A 25,689-nucleotide genomic window follows, 5' to 3' on the forward strand; every position below is an offset into this window, starting at 1 on the left:
CTCCTCTCACCTCCATCTCCTTGGGATCAAGGTGAGTTTGAAGCCCTTTCTTTTCTTCCTCCTTTGGGCTTTCTGATCATAGTCTCTGCTTTAATCCTATGTGGGTGGTGGAGAACTGCTTGTTATGGGAGAGGGAAGGGGCAGAAATTGGGCATGGAGAGTGTTTGGGTTTTGGATGAACTGTCTCCTTAGCTGTGGAGGAGCCCAGGCGTGGTCACTCTCTAGGGGGATTCCTTATGGCTGAGTAGGAAGTGAGGCTGGTGGGCCTCTCTAAACAACATAGTGCAATTTTGCTCTTCTGGCTTTTCCCCAGATGATGGACAGAGTCCCCTCACTCAGACCTGTGTCTGCTTTTCTCTTCCCTCTCTCTCAGGTGCACCTGCAGCCCCCAGCCATGTCCTGCTACACCCCATGCCAGCCCTGCCAGCCCTGTGGCCCCACCCCGCTGGGCAGCAGCTGCAATGAGCCCTGTGTCAGGCAGTGCCAGGACTCCACTGTCATCATCGAGCCCTCGCCTGTGGTGGTGACCCTGCCCGGCCCCATCCTCAGCTCCTTCCCACAGAACACTGTGGTGGGATCCTCCACCTCTGCTGCTGTTGGCAGCATCCTCAGCTCTCAGGGAGTGCCCATCAGCTCTGGGGGCTTTGGCCTCTCTGGCCTGGGCAGTGGCCTCTGTGGCACCAGGAGCCTCCCCTGCTGAAGCTGCTGGCACTGCCCTGGGAAGGAACTCAGGGGACACACAGGATGGTATAAGCCCAGGGACAGAGCATCAGTGCTCTATCTTCCACTCAGAGTGACTTCTTTCTCACCTTTTGACTCATTAAAACTCTTCTGCATCCCAGCCTGTGCCTCTGTATCATCCTTTCCCTTGCACATCCTCACCCAACATGTCCAGTGAGAGAGTTGTTGCTGTGTGGTTCTGGGAGGGCCTTGTTGGAAGTGGTGTTGCCATGGTTGTCAACATCACATTCATTATGATAACACAGCATCGATTACTCATATTAAGTGTCACCTTTCTGAATTACTCTGCCTCCCTCTACCTGCAAAAATTACCCCACACAGTTCAAAGACCACCAATACTCCAAAAAATACTTTTTGTTCTCCCAACAAAGCTTTCTCTGCTCTGTTGCCAGCACACCTGAATCCTCAGCCTCTCATCCACAAGTACATGTCCCACCTCACTCACCACCCTGGTCAATCTTCATGTATTTCACTTCCCTTTCTGGAGATCTTTTTGAGTTACAGTCCAATGGGCAGTACAGAGTGCTTGATGCCATCTGGGGAGTGCTGAGCAGACTGGGATCTTTGCTCCCATCATTATCCTGTTCATAGTTGTGCTCCAATAGCCCAGGATGTTGATGACAATCCTTGGTGTCCAGGAACACTCCTGGCAGTTCCACCTGTTTTGATGGTTTTACCACAAAAGCACCTCATCCTTTTAAGAGACTGAAGTGTAGGGACTCACAGACATGAACTGATGCCAGCAGAGCAAAGTCAGTTTATTACACAAGTTCACCAGTATTTATAGGTCACTACGTTTGTACAAAATCTTCCACTCAGACCCCTTTGTCCCAGTCCCCTTAGAAACACTTGATAATCTTGATTATCATTCTTACACTAGTAATGTCCTTGTTACCGTTTTCACCAGCAAAGTCCTTGTTATATCTTCCCTCATCAGAGTGGTCATTGTCAGGGGGTCAGAGTGACCAGACGTGATGTCTTCACTTCTGTTCTTGCCTTGAGTTTATCTGCCCCTCAGTTTTCACTGTACCAGGGCGAAAAGGTTGGTGGCACTACCCAGCTCAGCTTCTGTAGCTGTCTGATCTCCCACACTGAACCATGTGACAGGGTTGGCAGCCACAAAGCCAACTTCATGTGGAAGGGGCTGACAGCTGGTCTGTTAGCCAGAAACAGTTAGCTGAAGAAAAGCTGGTAAGAGTCATCTCTGCCCCTGAAAGGAGTTTTACCAAGGTCATTGACATGGTCAAGGAGAAGAAAAATAAACAGGGGGGCCTTGCAGTTGGATGTTGGTGGAAAACAGTGGTGGAGACCTCCCTGCCCCAATGAACATTATGCTGATTTATTGTAGCCAAAGAATAGGTATAAACTTTGAAAGAAGGTATAAAACACAGCATGCTATTAAAATAAACAATGAGAAGCCTTCTGAAGTGCATGGTGTTCTTCTGTGTGTTGTGACCATCTCAACAGCAACAACTTCAAATCTGGACTCTCTGAGGACATATGTCACCATGCCCACCTGCATCCTGCAGCAGTTCAGCCATTTCCCTCCCTCAGCTGCTCCTGCACAGCCCTTTGAAACACTCTGCCCACGCCTGATGCCTCTCCCTGCCTCTCTCTACCCAGAAACTCTCCCAGAAAAGCTGCTTTCTGGAAATCCACAGTATCAGAACAGCCTGGGAGAAGAAAGGACTGAGAGCAGATCTTTAACAAAAGGCATGGGGACCCTGGAGATTGAGAGCTGGACATGAGTCAGCAATGTGTGTTTGCAGCTCAGAAATTCCATCAGGTCCAGGGCTGCACAAACAGAAACATAGCCAGCAGGTAAAAGGAGGGGATTCTCCACTTTTTCTGCTCTTCTTAAACCTCACCTGGAACCGTGAATGCAGTCTGGAGTCCTCAATTCAAAGTAGGCATGGGCCTGTTAGAGCAGCTCCAGACAAGGGCTGCAAAAATGATCACAGGGATGCATTGTCCCTACCATGGAGAAAGGCTGGAGACAGTTGAGGTTTTTGAGGCAGGAGAAGAGCAGGCTCTGGGGAGACCTTTTATATGAAAAGGGGATGAATGAAGAAGTTGGAGAGAGATGTTTTCTCAAGGCCTGTAGTTACTGGACAAAGAGCAAGACTTTTAAACTGAAACAGGATAAATACAGAAGGCATGTAAGGAAGACTTTTGCTGTGATGATTGGGGTAAGACACTGGGAAATGTTGCCTAGAGAATGATGGGGTGTCCCATCTTATGAAGGGTTCAAGGTCAAGTTTGCTCCAACCTTATGTGTTGTGTGTGCAGTGAAGGATGTCTGTGTCCATGGCAACAGGGTTGGACTAGATAAAACTTAATGGCCCATTCTGTGCTCCCATGATAACAGGGGTCCGTGAGAAGGCAGACCAATGCCCTCTATCCCTCTCTTTCAGAAACCTTTCAGATCCCAGGGATCTGCTGGAGTCTGATGGGAATCCAGTACCTCTGTCTGGACAGAAACACATTCACTGATGAGTACTTGTGCCAAACTGTTGAGCTGAGCAAGAAAAAGGAAAAGAAGTCCAAACAAAGTGGATGTTTATCTCTGGAAAATGTAGGGAAGTTCTACACTGACCCAAAGAGACAGAGAAACTCAGAACCAAGAGGTTCCCTCAGTGCACACTGAGCACTCCCAATGCCAGCCTGTGCTGACAGCCAGTGCAAAACCAGTCCCATCAACACCACCCCAGAAACATCCCTGGGGCAACATCTATGCCTTGGGAAAGCATCTGCAGGGCAAAGGATGACACAGAGGCAGAGGCTGGGATGCAGCAGAATTTAATGTGTCAAAAGATGGAGGAGAAGGGGATGCAGGTGGAGACTCCCAGGTGGAACAGTTTCAGCAGGGGAAGCCACAGAGGCCACTGCCCAGGCCAGAGAGGCCAAAGCCCCCAGAGCTGATGGGCACTCCCTGAGAGCTGAGGATGCTGCCAACAGCAGCAGAGGTGGAGGATCCCACGGCGGTGTTCTGTGGGAAGGAGCTGAGGATGGGCCCAGGCAGGGTCACCACCACGGGCGAGGGCTGGATGAACACGGTGGAGTCCTGGCACTGCCTGACACAGGGCTCATTGCAGCTGCTGCCCAGTGGGGTGGGGCCACAGGGCTGGCAGGGCTGGCACCGGGTGAAGCAGGACATGTCTTGGGACTGCAGGTGCACCTGGCAGAGAAGGCAGAGAGGAGCAGACCGTGAGGGGAGTTTGAAGAGCAGCCTCACCACATCCCGAGGGAGATCCTTTCCCTCAGCCCCTGTGAGCACCACCAAGAAGGCCAAAGCCAGGCATGACCCGTCCCAACCCATGGCTCAGGAGACACCTCAGTCTATATCCAGCCTTTCTCCACAACCCATCTCCCCTCTTCCTTGGTAAGCAGCCTCAAGACACAGCAGGGAACAAGGACAGACTTATCTGATCAGAAATCCCAGAGAATTATAAGGTGGAAGAGAAAGGGATGGAGGAAGACCACAAGGAGAACCCAGAGGAAAACAAGAGAGGGCTTAAAACTCACCTTGTTCCCAACAAGATGGAGCTGAAGGAGTGGATGGGAGAGTGAGGAGAATGTGCTGCTTTTATACTGCTCCTGCCTTGCCCCAGGCCCTCAGTCACTGCACAGGGGCAGTAATTTTCCTACAGACTCATCTCCAAAGCAGACTGTCCTCCCAAATGCCCCAGGTTGTGTTTTGGTTTCTGCCAACGCTGCCTTTTTGTCCTCATTGCTGACATGGCCATTAGCCACAGAGGATCTTTTGAAGTGTTGGCATGAGAGGCCTGAGGCTCTCTCGAGCACCATCACATCAGTACAGGCAGAAGATGTGCCCCCATGTGCTCCAGAGGGCTGTTGCTGTGGGCAAATATGTGGGGTGTGTTTTTACAAACCCCTGTGAGGAAACATGGTTGTGTCTTCCCACCAAAGCAATCCCCTCCTGAGTACCTGAAGTCTTCCCTCAGTGTGGGCATGCTGCATCCCTCTCCCTCCCTGCTGCCTCCCTGCTCAGGCCACGACTCACTGGGCATTACCTCTCTAGGCAGGTTTGTCACACTGCTGGTTCCAAATGGCTTTGCCCAAGGAAATCTTCTCCTTCACGGAAGACATCTCCTGGTTTATTTGGCAGAGTTTGTCTCCTCTCACTGCCATCTCTGGGTGACCCCAGCCTGTGAGGTCAGCAGGCTTGTGGAATGAGGTTTTTGCCCTCCCTAATCCTGTGATTCCTGATGAATCCCCTTAGGGCTGGGCCTCAGAGGATCCTGTTGGCTCTCAGAATATCACTATGTTCCACCCTCTCTTCTCACCCCACAATGCAATTTCCTGCACGTTTTGTACCATAATCTGCAGGACACACAAGCACAGGCCACTTTTCCAATACACATTGTCAGTGTTGCAAGCATCCCTGATCTGTGAGGGAGCTGCCAAGCCTCCCTTTTCCCTGGGCCAGGATGGAGCTGCCCTTGCTGGCGGGGACTCAGCGCTGCCTTGGGCAGCCCTGCAGACATCACACCCTCCTGGCCTGGCCTCACACCAAAAGGCTGACACACAACCATCCCAAAATTAGAGTGTGACTTGCCCCTTCTGGGGAGAGTCTCTCCCTGGAGAGTTGCCTACTGAAGGCATTCCCTTGCCCTCCTGGGGCACACCCCAGCTGCCTGCATGTTTGCAGGGCAGGGAAATGCATCAGTCCTTGGTGTATTTTGAGAGCAGGTTTTGTATCCAGGGCTTTTCTGAGTACATTCCCTCCCTGAGCATCCCCAGGCATGTGGCACTGCAGGATCCTGCCAGGTCACAGGATCCTGCCAGCCCTCAAGATCCAACCAGGCCACAGGATCCAACCAGGCCACAGGATCCTGCCAAGCCTCAGGATCCTGCCAGGCCTCAGGATCCTGCCAGGCCTCAATCTTTGGGTAACTCCACTTCCTTTCCAGGTAAAACATCTTCAAGCACAGGGCTGTCCCCACACCCCCGCAGCTCCAGGCAACTCCAAAGGCCATTGCCCTCAGCCTGACCTGCCGGGCAGCACTGCGGTGTTCTCAGCACTGGCAGTGTGTTTTGAAAAAGTGGACAGGATTTTGTGTGCCCCCCCAGGTCAGGGTGGGGCCAAAATGCATCGGGGGTCAGGAGAAGGGGAGAAAGAGAGCGATGTTCCAAGAGCCAACATATCCCTCAGGTGGTGAGAGCAGAGGCACCTAAGCCCACAGAATTTGTTGGGTGGTCAAGGGATTTTTGATAGGACAGTGCTCTCCTTCCACAAGCCTGCTGACCGCACAGGCTGGGGTCACCCAGAGATGGCAGTGAGAGGAGACAAACTCTGCCAAATAAACCAGGAGATGTCTTCCGTGAAGGAGAAGATTTCCTTGGGCAAAGCCATTTGGAACCAGCAGTGTGACAAACCTGCCTAGAGAGGTAATGCCCAGTGAGTCGTGGCCTGAGCAGGGAGGCAGCAGGGAGGGAGAGGGATGCAGCATGCCCACACTGAGGGAAGACTTCAGGTACTCAGGAGGGGATTGCTTTGGTGGGAAGACACAACCATGTTTCCTCACAGGGGTTTGTAAAAACACACCCCACATATTTGCCCACAGCAACAGCCCTCTGGAGCACATGGGGGCACATCTTCTGCCTGTACTGACGTGATGGTGCTCAAGAGAGCCTCAGGTCTCTCATGCCAACACTTCAAAAGATCCTCTGTGGCTAATGGCCATGTCAGCAATGAGGACAAAAAGGCAGCGGTGACAGAAACCAAAACACAACCTGGGGCATTTGGGAGGACAGTCTGCTTTGGAGATGAGTCTGTAGGAAAATTACTGCCCCTGTGCAGTGACTGGGACAGGGCAGGAGCAGTATAAAAGCAGCACATTCTCCTCACTCTCCCATCCACTCCTTCAGCTCCATCTTGTTGGGAACAACGTGAGTTTTGAACACTTTCTTCTTGTCCTCTTCCTTGTCCTCCTTTTCTACCTCTTATGGCTTGTCTCTGCACATGCCTCTCTCTGACATATTCTGGCCCCCTAGAATGCTTACTCTGGGAGAGGAAAGGATGTAGACAGTGGGGAGAGGAAAAGGTTCAGACTTTGAGATGTCTCTGGAGCAGTGGGCTATGTAGGGTCCTCCTGGGCCTGCAATTTCTGCTGTGTTCTTCTGAGGGAAAGGGGATGCCTGTGGGCTACTGGTGAAGTCCTTTATGGATGAGGAAAAAGGACTCAGTCATGCGGGAGGGGTGACACATTACATTTGAAACATCCCTCATGCCTTGATTTTCCCTTCCCTCTCTCTCAGGTGCATCTCCAGCCCCAAGACATGTCCTGCTTCACCCGGTGCCAGCCCTGCCAGCCCTGTGGCCCCACCCCGCTGGGCAGCAGCTGCAATGAGCCCTGTGTCAGGCAGTGCCAGGACTCCACCGTGTTCATCCAGCCCTCACCTGTGGTGGTGACCCTGCCTGGGCCCATCCTCAGCTCCTTCCCACAGAACACCGCCGTGGGATCCTCCACCTCTGCTGCTGTTGGCAGCATCCTCAGCTCTCAGGGAGTGCCCATCAGCTCTGGGGGCTTTGGCCTCTCTGGCCTGGGCAGTGGCCTCTGTGGCACCAGGAGCCTCCCCTGCTGAAGCTGCTGGCGCTGCCCTGGGAAGGAACCCAGGGACTGCCAGGATGGAACCGCCCTGGGCACGCAGCATCGGCTTGGTGCTTCCTGAGGGGCTGAGCAACCCCAGCAGCCCTTGCAGAGGGACAGGGCCAGCCTGGGCTCTTGGCAAGCACAGCCCATCCCTGCCTCTGTCTCCTGCCACTCTCTGCTTTCCCTCCTGTCTCCTTATTCCCCTGTGCTCCCCAGGGCTGTGAGTCCCCCTCAGCCATCCTGGGGAGCACCTGCTGGCCCTGCTCCCTTTCTGGATCAGGCAGGTGGACACCTCCTGGGATCTCTGCCATGGCCATTGGCTGGAGATTCTGAGCCAACCCCGCTGCTCTCTACACTGACGCCTCCACTCAGAGTGACCTTGTTCTCATCTTTACATTAAATTAAATTTCTGTTGCATCCCAGCCTGTGCCTCTGTGTCATCCTTTCCCTGCTGTTGGTCTCCCAAGATTCCCAGGGGATGAGGTGTTGCTCAGGAATGGTTCTGTGTGACAGATTTAGGAGAAGTTGTTTGAGTACCTTTTAAGACAGGAGAGTTAAATCTGCTTTATCATGGTATTGCTGCTTTCTATCCTTCTTGATATGTCTGGAGCTGGTAGAATGAACCAATCCTCTTCACTGGCCCTGTCTATTCCAAGGATGATTTGCCGTGCCCGCAGCAGTTCAGCCTTCCCTCAGCTGATTCTGGACAGCCGTTTGAGTCCCTCAGCCCACACCTGCTGCCTCTCTTCCTTCCTGTTGGGAAGGATGAAAGTTTGACAAGAAAATCTCACAGATATGTATGGTTAGCAGAAAGATTTTTTAATGTGGAATCTGATGAAGGAATAGAGTTGGAAGCAAGTTTTGATATAGAAGAAAAGAATTGCTGAGCCAGCCTTACTGGATAACCAAGGAGGCAAAGGGTGTGTGAGTTAGAAGGGGTTTTTATGACTTAGAACCAAGGATAAACCCACCCCAAACAAGATGTTTTTACCAAGCAAGAAGATAGCACAGGCAAAGAAGCCTGCTGATGTGGCAAGTAGAAAAAAGGTCTCTGAATTTTCCACTGCAAGAAAACTGAAAAACCACTTCTGGCTTAAACTGTAATGTACTGACTGTGAGTGATTGGAGAACAGTAACATGAATATGGTAATTAGCGTAGTTATGATAGGTTATAGATAATAGTTAAGTTAGAGATTGGTTCTACTATATAAGGATGCTAAGCAAAGAAAAGTCTAAATTGCATTGTAACCAAAACTAAAGGGTCTCCAGGCCTGCCTGCAGCTGGAGCTAACAGCTGTAGGCACAGGCTCTGTCACCCACAACCCTGGGCTGCTGTAACCTCGTGGATGGAATTAACAGCATTTTGGAAAGCTGCCTGGAGTCACGCATCCCTCATTTCAGTTCTTACGCATTCCCAATGTATTTTCCTGCCACCATCTCTCCAAAAGATTTCCTAGCAAGGCCTGGGCAGAGATAAGGATGGAGCAGAGCATAGAGGACAAAGGCAAATGGTCTTGTGGTGTTTTGAGCTGCACTAAGCACTGAGCAGTAAGTAGTTCTCATGATCTGCTGACCAGTGGGAAGGGGGAGAATTGGAATAGCAAGAGAGTGACATACCCTGGTGTCAGGATCAGGACATTCTATGAAGGAATGGGAGAAAAAAGAGAAAACCACATGGTCCCAAGACAATCATGTGGCAGCAGCAGACCAATGCCCAGGCAGTGTACAAAGAATGGCTACTCTGGGAAGACTGTCCAGAGATTTATTGCTAAGCATGATATTATCTGTGCCCAGTGCTGTGGTGGAATCACCACCCCTGGAGGGATTTAAAAGATTATTAGTTGTGACGCTTAGGGACATGCTTTAGTGTTGAGCTTGGAAGAGCTGGGTTAATGGTTGGACCCCTTATTCTTAAAGGTCTTTTCATACCTAAGTGATTCTGTGATTCTACATGACCTGGAACAGCCCTTCGGCCAGCTGAGGTCATTTGTCCTTCTGCAGAATGAGCAGCAAGGGCAAGAGGGAGGTTTGGGCAAAGCTGAATCTGATGGTCAGGGGATCAGCTGGGGAGTCATGGCTTCCTTCCTCACCTGCAAGTTACAGTGAGAGATTTTCAAGAGAATTTTGGGAGCGTGCAAGGATTTATACTCATGGGCTCAATGTCCAAGAGGAAACCAGTGATGAGTGGTGTCCATCAGGGATCAATACAGGGACCTATATTTGTTGATGTGTTCATCAATAACATAGATAGTGGGACTGAGTGGGCACTCAACAAGTTTGTGAATGACACCAAGCTGAGGCTTGAGGAAAGTGTTTCAGTCCAGAGGGATCTTGGCAGCTTTGAGAATGGTCCCATGTGAAACCCAGGAACTTCACCAAGGCCAGCACTGGAGGAGAAATGGTTTAGACCAGCCCTGCAGAGAAGGAAGCAGACATCATGGAGGTAGAAAAATTGGACAGGAGCCAGCAATGTGTTCTTGACATCCAGAAATTCAGTCATGTCTTGGTCTGCGCAAACAGAAATACAGCCAGCAGGTCAGCTCTGTTTAGACGCCACCTGGAACCCTGAATGCAATCTGGAGTCCTCAATTCAAAGTAGGCATGGGCCTGTTAGAGCAGCTCCAGACAAGGGCTGCAGAAATGATCACATGGATGCATTGCCCCTACCATGGAGAAAGGCTGAGGGACTTGAGTTTTTTCAGGCAGGAGAAGAGCAGGCTCTGGGGAGACCTTATTGCAGCATTTCAATGTGTAAAGAGGATGGATAAGAAAACTGGAGAGAGACATTATATCAAGGCCTGCAGTGACCAGACAAGGAGCAACACTTTTAAACTGAAATGTAGTAGGTGTAGTTGGGACATAAGGAAGAAGTTAATGATGTGGTGGGAAATATGGGGAACACTTCATGGGAAGTGTTCAGGGTGAGTGTTCAGAGTGGAACTTTGAGTAACTGATAGAGTGGCAGAGTACTGTAAGGAAGGGTTTTGCCAGGCACCTGATCAGAAGCTGGGAGCTGTGTCCTTGCAGCAACATATTCACTGCTTGGTACCTTCAATGCAGTGCTGAGGTGACTGAGAGACAATGAAAAAGTGTATTAAGTACAAGCTAACTCGTTACAGAAATTCCATTCTGATGCAAGGAGTCAAAGAAACTCAGAACCCAGAGGGTCCCTCAGTGCACACTGAGCACTCCCAATGCCAGCCTGTGCTGACAGCCAGTGCAAAACCAGCCCCAACAACACCACCCCAGAAACATCCCTGGGGCAACATCTATGCCTTGGGAGAATGTCTACAGGGCAAAGGATGACACAGAGGCAGAGGCTGGGATGCAGCAGAATTTAATGTGTCAAAAGTAGAAAGAGGGGGATCCAGGTGGAGGCCACAGTGCAGCGCCAGCAGCTTCAGCAGGGGAGGCTCCTGGTGCCACAGAGGCCACTGCCCAGGCCAGAGAGGCCAAAGCCCCCAGAGCTGATGGGCACTCCCTGAGAGCTGAGGATGCTGCCAACAGCAGCAGAGGTGGAGGATCCCACGGCGGTGTTCTGTGGGAAGGAGCTGAGGATGGGCCCAGGCAGGGTCACCACCACAGGTGAGGGCTGGATGGCCACGTGGGAGTCCTGGCACTGCCTGACACAGGGCTCATTGCAGCTGCTGCCCAGCGGGGTGGGGCCACAGGGCTGGCAGGGCTGGCACCGGGTGAAGCAGGACATGGCTGGGGGCTGCAGGTGCACCTGGCAGAGAGGGAAGGGCAAGTCATGAGGGGTTTTTGAAGAGCAATCCATCACCACACTATGCAACTGCCCTGTCGAGCCAAGATGGGATCAAGAGCTGGAGGTCTTGTATTGATGCCCACAGGCTTCTCCTTCCTTTTAGCCAAAGAAGTTCCCTGCCAAGAGCAAGCAATCGCAGGGTAATCTCACCTATCCCATCACTCACTTCAGCCTAGTCCCAAACTCTCCCTGTGCATACTTTCTGTTCCTGTCCCTCTCCCACCATAAGCAGCCCTATGACCTGGCATAGAACAAAGGGGCAGGTATGTGCAGAAAACAGAAGGAGGGAGAATAGAAGGAGTGAGAGGAGAAAAGTCTTCAACCATACCTTGTTCTCAATGAGATGGGGACAAGAGGACTGGATGTGAGAGTGAGGAGAAGGTCCTGCTTTTATACTGCTCCTGCCCTGCCCCAGGCCCAGAGTCACTGCACTGGGGCAGTAATTTTCCAACAGACTCATCTCCAAAGCAAAATATCCTCCCTAACGCCACAGGTTGTGCTTTTGTTTCTGTCAACGCTGCCATTTCATTTCCTCATTTCTGACATTCCTGCTCTGCCTTGCATGATCCTTTCATGTGCCATAAGAAGACACCCCATGAAGAATCGTTCCAGAGAGTGCAGAAGTACAGGAGGGGTCCTGGGAAGGCAGATATTGGCTTGGGACAGTGAAGTGCTGTTTGGAATTGCAGTGGGTGAGCTCCAAGTCAAGGATTGTCTGAGAAAAGGCAACCCATCCCAGCAGAGGGTAGAATGGATGCACTGGCCTCAGGCTCTCCTGAATGCTTTACAGATTTAAAGGTTTGTAGAAAACATCTCCTCACCATCTGGGACACAACCATGAGCTTCACATGACATGACTTCTCCTGGCATTAGAGCTTCCTCATGCTTCCTTTCCCCTGAGCCAAAGGATGTCTCAGCCTGGAGCGCAAATCAGCAGCCCTGGAGAAGCTGAAATATGTCCAGCTCTCGAGTGAATGAGAGCTGGAAGGACCCTGTGGTACCACATGCCTGGGGATGCTCAGGGAGGGGACGTGTGCAGAAGGGCCCAGCTCTCAAACCACATCAAGGAGGGCTGCACTTCCCTGCCCTGCAGACATGGAGGCAGCTGGGGAACGTCCCAGGAGGGCAAGGGAATGCCTTCAGTAGGCAAATTTCCAGGGAGAGACTCTCTCCACCTATGGGGAGTCTCAGTCTAATTTTGGGTTGGCCGTGTGTCAGCCTTGTGACGTGCTGTGTGCAGCCCATGACCCAACACTGCTGAATTCCCCTCCAGCAAGGGCAGCTCCATCCACGCCTCAGGAAAACCATCTTCAGTCACTGGGCTGTTCCTTGTACAGAGCTCCAGGCAGCCCAAACAGGAATTGCCCTCAGCATGAACTTGTTACCATCACTCCCGCAGCTCAGGGGGCTTTCACGACCATCAGTTTGTTTTGGAAAAGTATCCTTGGCTAGTATGGGGCCAAAGTGTATGATGGTCTGGGCAAAATGGGGAGAACAAGGTATTTTCTGAACCTCCACACACCCCTACGAGAGTGAGAGGGGACCCAACTTCATGAGGAATCTCAAGGAATCCTGGGGTTCAGGAGAGCAAAGTTATCTTCTCTTACAGCTCCTGGTGGCAAACATTAGTAACGCTACAATGGAGCCATGAGAGGGGATAACCTTGTAAACAAACTCCCACATGAGGAGAAGACAGGCTTGGTGGGAGGGTATGTTCAGCTGCCTGCAAAGAGGGTAGAAAACAAGCAGAGCATTTTTCCCCAGATAGGTGTCGTCTGCACAGACCCCTCCAGCACATGCAACTCATCTTCTGCACGTACTGATGTGTCACTGCCCAGAAAACCCTTGGGTCTTTCGTCTCAATGCTTGAAATAATCCTTGGAGGCCTATTGGCCACGCCAGAAATGAGGAAATGAAAATGGCAGCGTTGATGGAAACAAAGCACAACCTGTGGCATCAGGGAGGATATTTTGCTTGGGAGGCGGGTCTGTAGGGAAATTACTGCCCCTGTGCAGTGACTGAGGGCCTGGGGCAGGGCAGGAGCAGTATAAAAGCAGCACATTCTCCTCACTCTCCCATCCACTCCTTCAGCTCCATCTTGTTGGGAACAACGTGAGTTTTGAAGACTTTCCTCCTGACCTCTTCCTTGTCCTCCTTTTCCACCTCTTATGGCTTGTCTCTGCACATGCCTCTCTCTGACATATTCTGGCCCCCTAGAATGCTTACTCTGGGAGAGGAAAGGATGTAGACAGTGGGGAGAGGAAAAGGTTCAGACTTTGAGATGTCTCTGGAGCAGTGGGCTATGTAGGGTCCTCCTGGGCCTGCAATTCCTGCTGTGTTCTTCTGAGGGAAAGGGGATGGCTGTGGGCTCCTGGTGAAGTCCTTTATGGATGAGGAAAAAGGACTCAGTCATGTGGGAGGGGTGACACATTACATTTGAAACATCCCTCATGCCTTGATTTTCCCTTCCCTCTCTCTGCCAGGTGCATCTGCAGCCCCCAGCCATGTCCTGCTTCACCCGGTGCCAGCCCTGCCAGCCCTGTGGCCCCACCCCACTGGGCAGCAGCTGCAATGAGCCCTGTGTCAGGCAGTGCCAGGACTCCACCGTGTTCATCCAGCCCTCACCTGTGGTGGTGACCCTGCCTGGGCCCATCCTCAGCTCCTTCCCACAGAACACCGCCGTGGGATCCTCCACCTCTGCTGCTGTTGGCAGCATCCTCAGCTCTCAGGGAGTGCCCATCAGCTCTGGGGGCTTTGGCCTCTCTGGCCTGGGCAGTGGCCTCTGTGGCACCAGGAGCCTCCCCTGCTGAAGCTGCTCCCTGCACTGTGGCCTCCACCTGGATCCCCCTCTTTCCTCTTTTGACACATTAAATTCTGCTGCATCCCAGCCTCTGCCTCTGTGTCATCCTTTGCCCTGTAGACATTCTCCCAAGGCATAGATGTTGCCCCAGGGATGTTTCTGGGGTGGTGTTGTTGGGGCTGGTTTTGCACTGGCTGTCAGCACAGGCTGGCATTGGGAGTGCTCAGTGTGCTCTGAGGGTCCCTCTGGGTTCCGAGTTTCCATGTCTCAATGGATTTGAAAAGAATGATAAAATCACAGAGTGGGTTGGGTTGGACAGGACCTTAAAGTTTATCCAGTTCCATCCCCTGTCATTGGCAGGGACACCTTCCACTATCCCAGATTGCTCCAAGCCTCGTCTCAGCCTGGCCTTGAACACCTCCAGGGATCCAGGGTCAGCCTCAGCTTCTCTGGGCACCCTGTGCCAGGGCCTCCCCACCCTGCTAGTAAAGGATTGCTTCTTGATATACAGTCTGAATTTACCCTCTGTCAGTGTGAAGGCATTGCCCTGGTGCAGTCACTACATATCCTTGTAAATAGTCTTTCTCCATCTTGACTGTAAATTCCCTTCAGATTCTGCAATGCCACAATTACATCACCCCAAGGCTTTTCCTCCCCAGGCGGAGCAACCCCAGTTCTCCCAACCTTTCCTCACAGCAGAGCTGCTCCATCCCTCTGATAATCTCAGATTCCTCTGGACTCACTCCAACAGCTCCACATCCTTCCTGTGCTGGGACCCCGGAGCTGGAGGCAGCTCTGCAGGTGGGGTCTCACCTGGCAGAATCCCCTCCCTTGTCCTGCTGCCCAAGCTGGTTTGGATGTAGCCCAGGACACAGTTGGCATTCTGGGCTGCCAGAGCAGAGTCCTGGTTTGTGGCAGGCACCTATCATCCCACAGGCACCCAAAATCCTTCTTGGTAGAATAGAATAGAATAGAATAGAATAGATAGAATAGAATAGAATAGAATAGAATAGATAGAATAGAATAGAATAGAATAGAATAGAATAGAATAGAATAGAATAGAATAGAATTACCCTGCATGGTCCAGGGAGAACCATGCACCTCTGTCCTCTTTCAGCTGAACGTTTGACACAAGTACTCAGCAGTCAATGAATTAATGACAAGAGAAAGGACCAGCTTCCCATCAGACTCCAGGAGATCCCATCCTAACCACAGGATTCCCAAAAGAGGGACACAGTGCAGTGGGCTGCCTTCTCACAGACCTGTGTTGCCTTGAAATCACAGAATGGGTTTGGTTGTGTTGCTCAGAACTTCAGATTTGTTACCCACTCCACAACAACTCAGTAATCACACACTCAGCAGAGACATTGATTATTTAGGTCAGAGTTACACAAGCCCGGGTGCTCAGTGGAGTTCCCCAAATGAAGCATACCCAGCAGACTTCATGCCATTATTTGTACACAGAAATTCAGAGTTAGAAGCTTTCCAAGTACAGCTCTCTATGGGGATTGGTTGCTGAGTTCCATACAAGTGATACAAGCCCAGCTCAATTCTACACATGCTCTGGGGAAGGCTCTTCACCTGGCCACAGGGTCTTTTTTATCTGTAGCTGTGACTCTCAGTATTGCAATGAACATAATTCAGCTATAGGATACGTGGACCTTGACTATTCTGCCAGGCTAGCAATGTATACATAGGCACACATCAACATCTGGATTTACTGCATCCTTTAAAACTTCTTTTTCCCACTGATGTCCCGGAGTAAGAGATGCTAACTGCAATCTGCTCCACTGGCACACAACATCTTGATTTATTCCTGTTGTGGTTTAGGGATGGCATCCTCCAATTTAGTAGTCCTGCTAAAAAAAAATCCACACCAACACTGGCTTCCCCTTCCCCTCCAGCTAGAAGCACAAAAGCCAAAGATCAAAAGTTGAGAGGAGATCAATTTACTGGAAACAGCAATGAGACAAGAAATGAAACAGTAACAGATGCAATATTAATACCAAAAGCTACAATATTAATAACAAAGTGAGACAAAGAAATTATTTACAGGAAAGTGAAACAATTTCAGATGCTTTCACACACACACCCCCCCCCCTCCAGGATTTTTGCCACTGGAAGGAACAGCCTTCTTCCTGGAAGCAAGAGAGAATTAATATGGAAAGGACATGAGCTGGAATGGTAACATGGAGGTCTTGCCCATGTCCCCTCCTGCTCATCTGGGCCAAACCATGACAATTACATCTTTAAGGCTTGTTAGTTCCCAGATGTCCTTGACTAGGGGAAGGCAGCTGCTGACTGTTGCACTGGTTAGGGCTCCTTTCTTCCTGAATTAGGCTGGAAAGTACAGTGAGATCTTTGTCTGGTTGGACAATGGTATTCTCCAGTTTCATGCTTCAAATAAAGCCATGTGCCAATCTGACTCCTTCCACTGCTTCTCCACTGTGGAGGGCTGGAGAGGAGAATTGTAGGCACAAAAAGCAAAGATCACAGGCTTAGATAAGTACAATTTACTGGAAGCAGCAATTAGATGTCAGTAGAGAAAATTAGAAAATGGAGTTACATATTGCATCATTAAAAATATTTAAATTGAGCCTGTGTTAACACCCTGTGAACAACCATCCCTCACAATCCCTTCCCGCATCCAGCCCTGAGCAACACCCCTCTTTTTGGCCATGTTGGGAGTGGATCTGCAGGGGAATAAATGAGAGGAACACATGGACTGCGATGCAAAAGAACTTTAATGAGTCAAACCAGGAAAAGTAGGTCAATCCAAGGTGAGGTGCCAAGGCAGAAAGCACCAGGGGCGAACAACAGTCTGTTGTTTTCCAAGGTGTGATTTCCAAGGTGTGGAGCCAGCAGGTGCTCCCCAGGATGGCTGAGGGGGACTCACAGCCCTGGGGAGCACAGGGGAACAAGGAGACAGGTGGGAAAGGAGAGAGTGGCAGGGGACAGAGGCAGGGATGGGCTGTGCTTGCCAAGAGCCCAGGCTGGCCCTGTCCCTCTGCAAGGGCTGCTGGGGTTGCTCAGCCCCTCAGGAAGCACCAAGCCGATGCTGCGTGCCCAGGGCGGTTCCATCCTGGCAGTCCCTGGGTTCCTTCCCAGGGCAGCGCCAGCAGCTTCAGCAGGGGAGGCTCCTGGTGCCACAGAGGCCACTGCCCAGGCCAGAGAGGCCAAAGCCCCCAGAGCTGATGGGCACTCCCTGAGAGCTGAGGATGCTGCCAACAGCAGCAGAGGTGGAGGATCCCACGGCGGTGTTCTGTGGGAAGGAGCTGAGGATGGGGCCAGGCAGGGTCACCACCACGGGCGAGGGCTCGATGATGACAGTGGAGTCCTGGCACTGCCTGACACAGGGCTCATTGCAGCTGCTGCCCAGCGGGGTGGGGCCACAGGGCTGGCAGGGCTGGCACCGGGTGTAGCAGGACATGGCTTTGGGCTGGAGATGCACCTGTGAGACAAGGATGGTGGAAAGCAGAGCACAAGGAGTGGGTGAGGATCAACCTGTCATGCCAGCATGAGGATGACCCGGTTTCTCCCAGCCCCTCAAATCATAAAAAAGTCCTCAGAGATCTGCACCTTGCCAACAGCTCAGAAGTCACCTCAGCCAAACCCCAGTGTCTGCCTATGCCACACCTTCTGCCTCCTTCCCTCACCCATGGCAAGGAGCCCCAGTGCCCAGCTGAAGACTAGTAATGTGCTTAGAAATGTATGCAGAGGAGGACAAGGAAGAGCAGAAATGCTCCAAACTCACCTTATTCCCAAGAAGCTGGAGAGAGGAAGAGTGGATGAGAGTGAGGAGAATGAGCTGCTTTTATACTGCTCCTGCACTGCCCCAGGCTCACAGTAACTGCACAGGGCAACAATTTTCCTACAGACTCATCTCCAAAGCAAAATATCCTCCCTAATGCCACAGGGTGTGTTTTGGTTTACATCAATGCTGTAATTTAATTTCCACGTTTCTGACATCCCCACTGGGTCATGAAGATCCCTTTCATGTTAAGGGATGAGAAGCCAAATGATTTTTCTTGCAGGAACACATGAGTAATGGTTGGACTCAATGATCTTGGAGGTCTTTACCAATCCTTCTGATTCTGTGATTCATTAATTGTCTGATCATTGGCAGGAATCAAGTCTCAAACAGAGCCCTGTGCCATTGGGTTGCTCCTCAGTGTGTGAGGAAGATGTTGGATGTCTGGACCGTTCCTTGTTCTCCCTCTCTCCTCACCCACCCTTTGGCTGCACAATGTGGAGCCTGACCTGGATGACAGAACACGTGTGATCTCTGAGGGAGCTGCCAAGCCTCCCTTTTCCCTGGGCCAGGATGGAGCTGCCCTTGCTGGAGGGGGACTCAGCGCTGCCTTGGGCAGCCCTGCAGACATCACACCCTCCTGGCCTGGCCTCACACCAAAAGGCTGACACACAACCATCCCAAAATTAGAGTGTGACTTGCTCCTGCTGGGGAGAGTCTCTCCCTGGAGATTTGCCTACTGAAGGCATTCCCTTGCCCTCCTGGGGCACACCGCAGCTGCCTGCATGTTTGCAGGGCAGGGAAATGCATCAGTCCTTGGTGTATTTTGAGAGCAGGTTCTGTACCCAGGGCTTTTCTGTGTGCATCCCCTCCCTGAGCATCCCCAGGCATGTGGCACTGCAGTTTCCCCAAAGCTCTCACCTGTGAGGAAATGGAGGAGGTTTCCTTCCCTCTCCAATGGTGCTGGGTTGTTCTCTAGGCTGACAAGGCATTTGGGGCACTGGAAAGGGGTGGACTTAGTCCCAATGCCCTGCAGAAGCTCGAGCTTTGGATCCCAGGATGCTGGAAGCTTTGACTCCAAAGCAGTGGGGCAGTGTTTTCTGAACCCCCTTCTTTCAGCTCCTGAGCCTCCAGGAGAGCTCCCCTCCACAGCCAGGTGTCTTTCACCAGGAGGATGAGTCCTTGAGTCTGTTCTGTTCCTCCAGCAGCATCTTCTCCTGTTTTCCTGTGGTTTGCCTTGACTTTTCATGTTTTTTGAACCACAAGGTGCCCCTAAGATGCTGCCAGCTTTTCTGATTTCTTCAGAGGTGCCTGTGAAGGCACATTGGACCTGCCAGATACCTGAGTGAGTAGAAGAGCTGGGATGTTTGAAGTCCAGGGTCTGTACATTGCTACTCAAATCCTCCCTGACCACCACTTTCTCTCTGTCTGCAGCTGCGTTCCCTGACTGCTGGCACCTCCCAAAGGGGGCTCAGAGGTGCTTTCTTTGACACCAACACTCATGAGCCCATCACCAGATCACACATTTACATTGGTCCACTCTGATGGACCACAGCTGATCCTCCTCCTCTGCCATGGGGAGGTTTTCCCTACCCCTATTTCTGAGGAATATCAGGAGGTTGATCCTGTGACACTAAAATGAAGACAAAGGCCCAGAAGCCTTGAAGAACTTTCCCCTTTCCTGTAACCCCTGCCTGCAGTGAAGTTGTCCCAGTCAGCCTTGGCTCAAGGCTCCCTTTTGCTGTTGCCCTGTGTGGATGATCTTCTTCTTTCCCACCACCAGCTTTCCTGATTCAGCTGCAGGTGGGCTTTGCCTTTCCAACCCCAAAACTGGAACACTCAGCCTGGGAAATGATCTGCATCAAGAGGAAGGGAGAGGAAAGCATTTCCCTGGAGAAGCAGTGTCCAGTGGGAGCTGGAGTGAGGAGAGAGGGAGGAGAGAGCAGCAGGCAGGACGTGCTGTGAGGAGAGGAGCCTTTGGGTGCTCTGCTGCTCTTTGGGGCAGGGCAGAGCTGGGGCTGTCCATGCAGAGGCAGCTGCCAACAGTGGCAAGGCACAGCCCGAGCCAACATCCCCTGCCTGCAGGGACCCTCTGGCCTGGGGGCACCTCCTGTGCCTGCAAGGACATGCTCTCATCCCAGGGGTGCTCAGGCCTGGCCTGGCACATGTGGAAGGAGCTGCAGCACAGAGCAAGCATGTCAGAAATGAGGAAATGAAATGGCAGCCTCGATGGAAATCAAACCACAACGTGTGGCGTTAGGGAGGATGTTTTGCTTTGGAGGTGAATGTGTTGGAAAATTACTGTCCCTGTGCAGTGCCTGTGGGCCTGGGGCAGTGCAGGAGCAGTATAAAAGGGGGACCTTCTCCTCACTGTCTCATTCACTCCTCTCACCTCCATCTCCTTGGGATCAAGGTGAGTCTGAAGCCCTTTCTTTTCTTCCTCCTTTGGGCTTTCTGATCATAGTCTCTGCTTTAATCTCATGTGGGTTGTTGAAAACTGTTTCTTATTGGAGAGGGATGGGACAAAAGTTGGGCATGGAGAGAGGTTGGCCTTTGTCTGAGATGTCTCCTGAGTTCTGGCCTAAGTGTGGAAGTCTCTGGGCTTGGTCAGTCTTAAGAACATTCTCAGGGGCCTGAGCAAACAGTGCAGCTGTTTGGCATCTCTAAGCATCCTGCTGCTGTCTTCTCCAGCTCTTTGCTATTCTCCATCATGGTGTGCCAACAGACCGCACTGACATAGTGCAGTAAACTCTGCCTCCACCTTCCCTGTCCCACAGGTGCATCTCCAGCCCCCAGCCATGTCCTGCTACACCCCGTGCCGGCCCTGCCAGCCCTGTGGCCCCACCCCGCTGGGCAGCAGCTGCAATGAGCCCTGTGTCAGGCAGTGTGGCCCCACCCCGCTGGGCAGCAGCTGCAATGAGCCCTGTGTCAGGCAGTGCCAGGACTCCACTGTCATCATCGAGCCCTCGCCCGTGGTGGTGACCCTGCCTGGGCCCATCCTCAGCTCCTTCCCACAGAACACTGTGGTGGGATCCTCCACCTCTGCTGCTGTTGGCAGCATCCTCAGCTCTCAGGGAGTGCCCATCAGCTCTGGGGGCTTTGGCCTCTCTGGCCTGGGCAGTGGCCTCTGTGGCACCAGGAGCCTCCCCTGCTGAAGCTGCTGGCGCTGCCCTGGGAAGGAACCCAGGGACTGCCAGGATGGAACCGCCCTGGGCACGCAGCATCGGCTTGGTGCTTCCTGAGGGGCTGAGCAACCCCAGCAGCCCTTGCAGAGGGACAGGGCCAGCCTGGGCTCTTGGCAAGCACAGCCCATCCCTGCCTCTGTCCCCTGCCACTCTCTCCTTTCCCTCCTGTCTCCTTGTTCCCCTGTGCTCCCCAGGGCTGTGAGTCCCCCTCAGCCATCCTGGGGAGCACCTGCTGGCTCCACACCTTGGAAATCACACCTTGGAAAACAACAGACTGTTGTTCGCCCCTGGTGCTTTCTGCCTTGGCACCTCACCTTGGATTGACCTACTTTTCCTGGTTTGACTCATTAAAGTTCTTTTGCATCGCAGTCCATGTGTTCCTCTCATTTATTCCCCTGCAGATCCACTCCCAACATGGCCAAAAAGAGGGGTGTTGCTCAGGGCTGGATGTGGGAAGGGATTGTGAGGGATGGTTGTTCACAGGGTGTTAACACAGGCTCAATTTAAATATTCTTAATGATGCAATATGTAACTCCATTTTCTAATTTTCTCTACTGACATCTAATTGCTGCTTCCAGTAAATTGTACTTATCTAAGCCTGTGATCTTTGCTTTTTGTGCCTACAATTCTCCTCTCCAGCCCTCCACAGTGGAGAAGCAGTGGAAGGAGTCAGATTGGCACATGGCTTTATTTGAAGCATGAAACTGGAGAATACCATTGTCCAACCAGACAAAGATCTCACTGTACTTTCCAGCCTAATTCAGGAAGAAAGGAGCCCTAACCAGTGCAACAGTCAGCAGCTGCCTTCCCCTAGTCAAGGACATCTGGGAACTAACAAGCCTTAAAGATGTAATTGTCATGGTTTGGCCCAGATGAGCAGGAGGGGACATGGGCAAGACCTCCATGTTACCATTCCAGCTCATGTCCTTTCCATATTAATTCTCTCTTGCTTCCAGGAAGAAGGCTGTTCCTTCCAGTGGCAAAAATCCTGGAGGGGGGGGGTGTGTGTGTGAAAGCATCTGAAATTGTTTCACTTTCCTGTAAATAATTTCTTTGTCTCACTTTGTTATTAATATTGTAGCTTTTGGTATTAATATTGCATCTGTTACTGTTTCATTTCTTGTCTCATTGCTGTTTCCAGTAAATTGATCTCCTCTCAACTTTTGATCTTTGGCTTTTGTGCTTCTAGCTGGAGGGGAAGGGGAAGCCAGTGTTGGTGTGGATTTTTTTTTAGCAGGACTACTAAATTGGAGGATGCCATCCCTAAACCACAACAGGAATAAATCAAGATGTTGTGTGCCAGTGGAGCAGATTGCAGTTAGCATCTCTTACTCCGGGACATCAGTGGGAAAAAGAAGTTTTAAAGGATGCAGTAAATCCAGATGTTGATGTGTGCCTATGTATACATTGCTAGCCTGGCAGAATAGTCAAGGTCCACGTATCCTATAGCTGAATTATGTTCATTGCAATACTGAGAGTCACAGCTACAGATAAAAAAGACCCTGTGGCCAGGTGAAGAGCCTTCCCCAGAGCATGTGTAGAATTGAGCTGGGCTTGTATCACTTGTATGGAACTCAGCAACCAATCCCCATAGAGAGCTGTACTTGGAAAGCTTCTAACTCTGAATTTCTGTGTACAAATAATGGCATGAAGTCTGCTGGGTATGCTTCATTTGGGGAACTCCACTGAGCACCCGGGCTTGTGTAACTCTGACCTAAATAATCAATGTCTCTGCTGAGTGTGTGATTACTGAGTTGTTGTGGAGTGGGTAACAAATCTGAAGTTCTGAGCAACACAACCAAACCCATTCTGTGATTTCAAGGCAACACAGGTCTGTGAGAAGGCAGCCCACTGCACTGTGTCCCTCTTTTGGGAATCCTGTGGTTAGGATGGGATCTCCTGGAGTCTGATGGGAAGCTGGTCCTTTCTCTTGTCATTAATTCATTGACTGCTGAGTACTTGTGTCAAACGTTCAGCTGAAAGAGGACAGAGGTGCATGGTTCTCCCTGGACCATGCAGGGTAATTCTATTCTATTCTATTCTATTCTATTCTATTCTATTCTATTCTATTCTATTCTATTCTATTCTATTCTATTCTACCAAGAAGGATTTTGGGTGCCTGTGGGATGATAGGTGCCTGCCACAAACCAGGACTCTGCTCTGGCAGCCCAGAAAGCCAACTGTGTCCTGGGCTACATCCAAACCAGCTTGGGCAGCAGGACAAGGGAGGAGATTCTGCCAGGTGAGACCCCACCTGCAGAGCTGCCTCCAACTCCGGGGTCCCAGCACAGGAAAGATGTGGAGCTGTTGGAGTGAGTCCAGAGGAATCTGAGATTATCAGAGGGATGGAGCAGCTCTGCTGTGAGGAAAGGTTGGGAGAACTGGGGTTGCTCAGCCTGGGGAGGAAAAGCCTTGGGGTGATGTAATTGTGGCATTGCAGAATCTGAAGGGAATTTACAGTCAAGATGGAGAAAGACTATTTACAAGGATATGTAGTGACTGCACCAGGGCAATGCCTTCACACTGACAGAGGGTAAATTCAGACTGTATATCAAGAAGCAATCCTTTACTAGCAGGGTGGGGAGGCCCTGGCACAGGGTGCCCAGAGAAGCTGAGGCTGACCCTGGATCCCTGGAGGTGTTCAAGGCCAGGCTGAGACGAGGCTTGGAGCAATCTGGGATAGTGGAAGGTGTCCCTGCCAATGACAGGGGATGGAACTGGATAAACTTTAAGGTCCTGTCCAACCCAACCCACTCTGTGATTTTATCATTCTTTTCAAATCCATTGAGACATGGAAACTTGGAACCCAGAGGGACCCTCAGAGCACACTGAGCACTCCCAATGCCAGCCTGTGCTGACAGCCAGTGCAAAACCAGCCCAAACAACACCACCCCAGAAACATCCCTGGGGCAACATCTATGCCTTGGGAGAGTGGTTGCAGGGCAAAGGATGACACAGAGGCAGAGGCTGGGATGCAGCAGAATTTAATGTGTCAAAAGAGGAAAGAGGGGGATCCAGGTGGAGGCCACAGTGCAGCGCCAGCAGCTTCAGCAGGGGAGGCTCCTGGTGCCACAGAGGCCACTGCCCAGGCCAGAGAGGCCAAAGCCCCCAGAGCTGATGGGCACTCCCTGAGAGCTGAGGATGCTGCCAACAGCAGCAGAGGTGGAGGATCCCACGGCGGTGTTCTGTGGGAAGGAGCTGAGGATGGGCCCAGGCAGGGTCACCACCACAGGTGAGGGCTGGATGAACACGGTGGAGTCCTGGCACTGCCTGACACAGGGCTCATTGCAGCTGCTGCCCAGCGGGGTGGGGCCACAGGGCTGGCAGGGCTGGCACCGGGTGAAGCAGGACATGGCTGGGGGCTGCAGGTGCACCTGGCAGAGAGAGGGAAGGGAAAATCAAGGCATGAGGGATGTTTCAAATGTAATGTGTCACCCCTCCCGCATGACTGAGTCCTTTTTCCTCATCCATAAAGGACTTCACCAGGAGCCCACAGGCATCCCCTTTCCCTCAGAAGAACACAGCAGGAATTGCAGGCCCAGGAGGACCCTACATAGCCCACTGCTCCAGAGACATCTCAAAGTCTGAACCTTTTCCTCTCCCCACTGTCTACATCCTTTCCTCTCCCAGAGTAAGCATTCTAGGGGGCCAGAATATGTCAGAGAGAGGCATGTGCAGAGACAAGCCATAAGAGGTAGAAAAGGAGGGCAAGGAAGAGGTCAGGAGGAAAGTCTTCAAAACTCACGTTGTTCCCAACAAGATGGAGCTGAAGGAGTGGATGGGAGAGTGAGGAGAATGTGCTGCTTTTATACTGCTCCTGCCCTGCCCCAGGCCCTCAGTCACTGCACAGGGGCAGTAATTTCCCTACAGACCCGCCTCCCAAGCAAAATATCCTCCCTGATGCCACAGGTTGTGCTTTGTTTCCATCAACGCTGCCATTTTCATTTCCTCATTTCTGGCGTGGCCAATAGGCCTCCAAGGATTATTTCAAGCATTGAGATGAAAGACCCAAGGGTTTTCTGGGCAGTGACACATCAGTACGTGCAGAAGATGAGTTGCATGTGCTGGAGGGGTCTGTGCAGACAGTTGACACCTATCTGGGGAAAAATGCTCTGCTTGTTTTCTACCCTCTTTGCAGGCAGCTGAACATACCCTCCCACCAAGCCTGTCTTCTCCTCATGTGGGAGTTTGTTTACAAGGTTATCCCCTCTCATGGCTCCATTGTAGCGTTACTAATGTTTGCCACCAGGAGCTGTAAGAGAAGATAACTTTGCTCTCCTGAACCCCAGGATTCCTTGAGATTCCTCATGAAGTTGGGTCCCCTCTCACTCTCGTAGGGGTGTGTGGAGGTTCAGAAAATACCTTGTTCTCCCCATTTTGCCCAGACCATCATACACTTTGGCCCCATACTAGCCAAGGATACTTTTCCAAAACAAACTGATGGTCGTGAAAGCCCCCTGAGCTGCGGGAGTGATGGTAACAAGTTCATGCTGAGGGCAATTTCTGTTTGAGCTGCCTGGAGCTCTGTACAAGGAACAGCCCAGTGACTGAAGATGGTTTTCCTGAGGCGTGGATGGAGCTGCCCTTGCTGGAGGGGAATTCAGCAGTGTTGGGTCATGGGCTGCACACAGCACGTCACAAGGCTGACACACGGCCAACCCAAAATTAGACTGAGACTCCCCATAGGTGGAGAGAGTCTCTCCCTGGAAATTTGCCTACTGAAGGCATTCCCTTGCCCTCCTGGGACGTTCCCCAGCTGCCTCCATGTCTGCAGGGCAGGGAAGTGCAGCCCTCCTTGATGTGGTTTGAGAGCTGGGCCCTTCTGCACA

At 51.6% G+C, this 25,689-nt stretch overlaps 7 protein-coding genes and 1 pseudogene across 21 annotated transcripts in view; 5 read left to right on the forward strand and 3 right to left on the reverse strand.

The window, feature by feature from the left end:
• Nucleotides 1-25,689, forward strand: part of LOC103821639 (feather keratin 1-like) — a 41,808-nt gene continuing 16,119 nt past the window's right edge. The window contains exon 1 of one of the 3 annotated variants that reach the window (XM_050985658.1): nt 1-31. The gene's annotated coding sequence lies outside the window, so the exon portion shown is untranslated. Of the gene's footprint in view, nt 32-6,618; nt 6,655-13,180; nt 13,237-25,689 lie in introns of those variants that run through there. The other 2 variants (XM_050985656.1, XM_050985655.1) reach the window with 2 other exon arrangements.
• LOC108964643 (feather keratin 1-like) overlaps nt 2-25,689 on the forward strand; it is a 27,165-nt gene continuing 1,477 nt past the window's right edge. The window contains exon 1 of one of the 3 annotated variants that reach the window (XM_050985663.1): nt 2-31. The gene's annotated coding sequence lies outside the window, so the exon portion shown is untranslated. Of the gene's footprint in view, nt 32-6,623; nt 6,655-13,166; nt 13,237-25,689 lie in introns of those variants that run through there. The other 2 variants (XM_050985664.1, XM_050985662.1) reach the window with 2 other exon arrangements.
• On the reverse strand, nt 3,525-4,715 carry LOC108963002 (feather keratin 1-like; annotated as a pseudogene).
• On the forward strand, nt 6,619-7,780 carry LOC103821640 (feather keratin 1-like). The gene is made up of 2 exons (XM_030231105.2): nt 6,619-6,654; nt 7,024-7,780. The coding sequence occupies exon 2, from the start codon at nt 7,045-7,047 to the stop codon at nt 7,348-7,350; it is 306 nt and encodes a 101-aa protein (XP_030086965.1). The 5' UTR covers nt 6,619-6,654; nt 7,024-7,044; the 3' UTR covers nt 7,351-7,780.
• LOC115484470 (feather keratin 1-like) overlaps nt 10,680-25,689 on the reverse strand; it is a 30,645-nt gene continuing 15,635 nt past the window's right edge. For 3 of the 9 annotated variants that reach the window (XM_050985628.1, XM_050985624.1, XM_050985627.1), the window contains exons 2-3: nt 24,606-24,636; nt 10,680-11,085 (exon numbers count right to left, since the gene is read on the reverse strand). In XM_050985628.1, the coding sequence (XP_050841585.1) occupies nt 10,759-11,085; nt 24,606-24,636 (358 nt within the window). In that variant the 3' untranslated portion in view covers nt 10,680-10,758. Of the gene's footprint in view, nt 11,086-23,828; nt 24,235-24,605; nt 24,637-25,689 lie in introns of those variants that run through there. The other 6 variants (XM_050985626.1, XM_050985625.1, XM_050985630.1 and 3 more) reach the window with 3 other exon arrangements.
• Nucleotides 13,181-14,011, forward strand: LOC127060854 (feather keratin 1-like). The gene is made up of 2 exons (XM_050985667.1): nt 13,181-13,236; nt 13,608-14,011. Exon 2 carries the CDS (start codon nt 13,629-13,631, stop codon nt 13,932-13,934), a length of 306 nt encoding a protein of 101 aa, XP_050841624.1. The 5' UTR covers nt 13,181-13,236; nt 13,608-13,628; the 3' UTR covers nt 13,935-14,011.
• LOC115484469 (feather keratin 1-like) overlaps nt 16,651-25,689 on the reverse strand; it is a 14,660-nt gene continuing 5,621 nt past the window's right edge. Inside the window, exons 1-2 of one of the 2 annotated variants that reach the window (XM_050985665.1) lie at nt 17,679-17,778; nt 16,651-17,375 (exon numbers count right to left, since the gene is read on the reverse strand). In XM_050985665.1, coding sequence (XP_050841622.1) covers nt 17,049-17,354 — 306 coding nt within the window. In that variant the 5' untranslated portion in view covers nt 17,355-17,375; nt 17,679-17,778 and the 3' untranslated portion in view covers nt 16,651-17,048. Of the gene's footprint in view, nt 17,376-17,678; nt 17,779-25,689 lie in introns of those variants that run through there. The other variant, XM_050985666.1, reaches the window with a different exon arrangement.
• The window catches only part of LOC127060853 (feather keratin Cos1-1/Cos1-3/Cos2-1-like), a 14,600-nt gene continuing 8,965 nt past the window's right edge, over nt 20,055-25,689 (forward strand). Inside the window, exons 1-3 of one of the 2 annotated variants that reach the window (XM_050985660.1) lie at nt 20,055-20,088; nt 20,453-20,556; nt 20,608-21,228. In XM_050985660.1, the coding sequence (XP_050841617.1) occupies nt 20,474-20,556; nt 20,608-20,830 (306 nt within the window). In that variant the 5' untranslated portion in view covers nt 20,055-20,088; nt 20,453-20,473 and the 3' untranslated portion in view covers nt 20,831-21,228. Of the gene's footprint in view, nt 20,089-20,452; nt 20,557-20,607; nt 21,229-25,689 lie in introns of those variants that run through there. The other variant, XM_050985661.1, reaches the window with a different exon arrangement.

This window comes from Serinus canaria, chromosome 27, assembly GCF_022539315.1.
Source record: "Serinus canaria isolate serCan28SL12 chromosome 27, serCan2020, whole genome shotgun sequence".
NCBI classification, from domain to species: Eukaryota; Metazoa; Chordata; class Aves; order Passeriformes; family Fringillidae; genus Serinus; species Serinus canaria.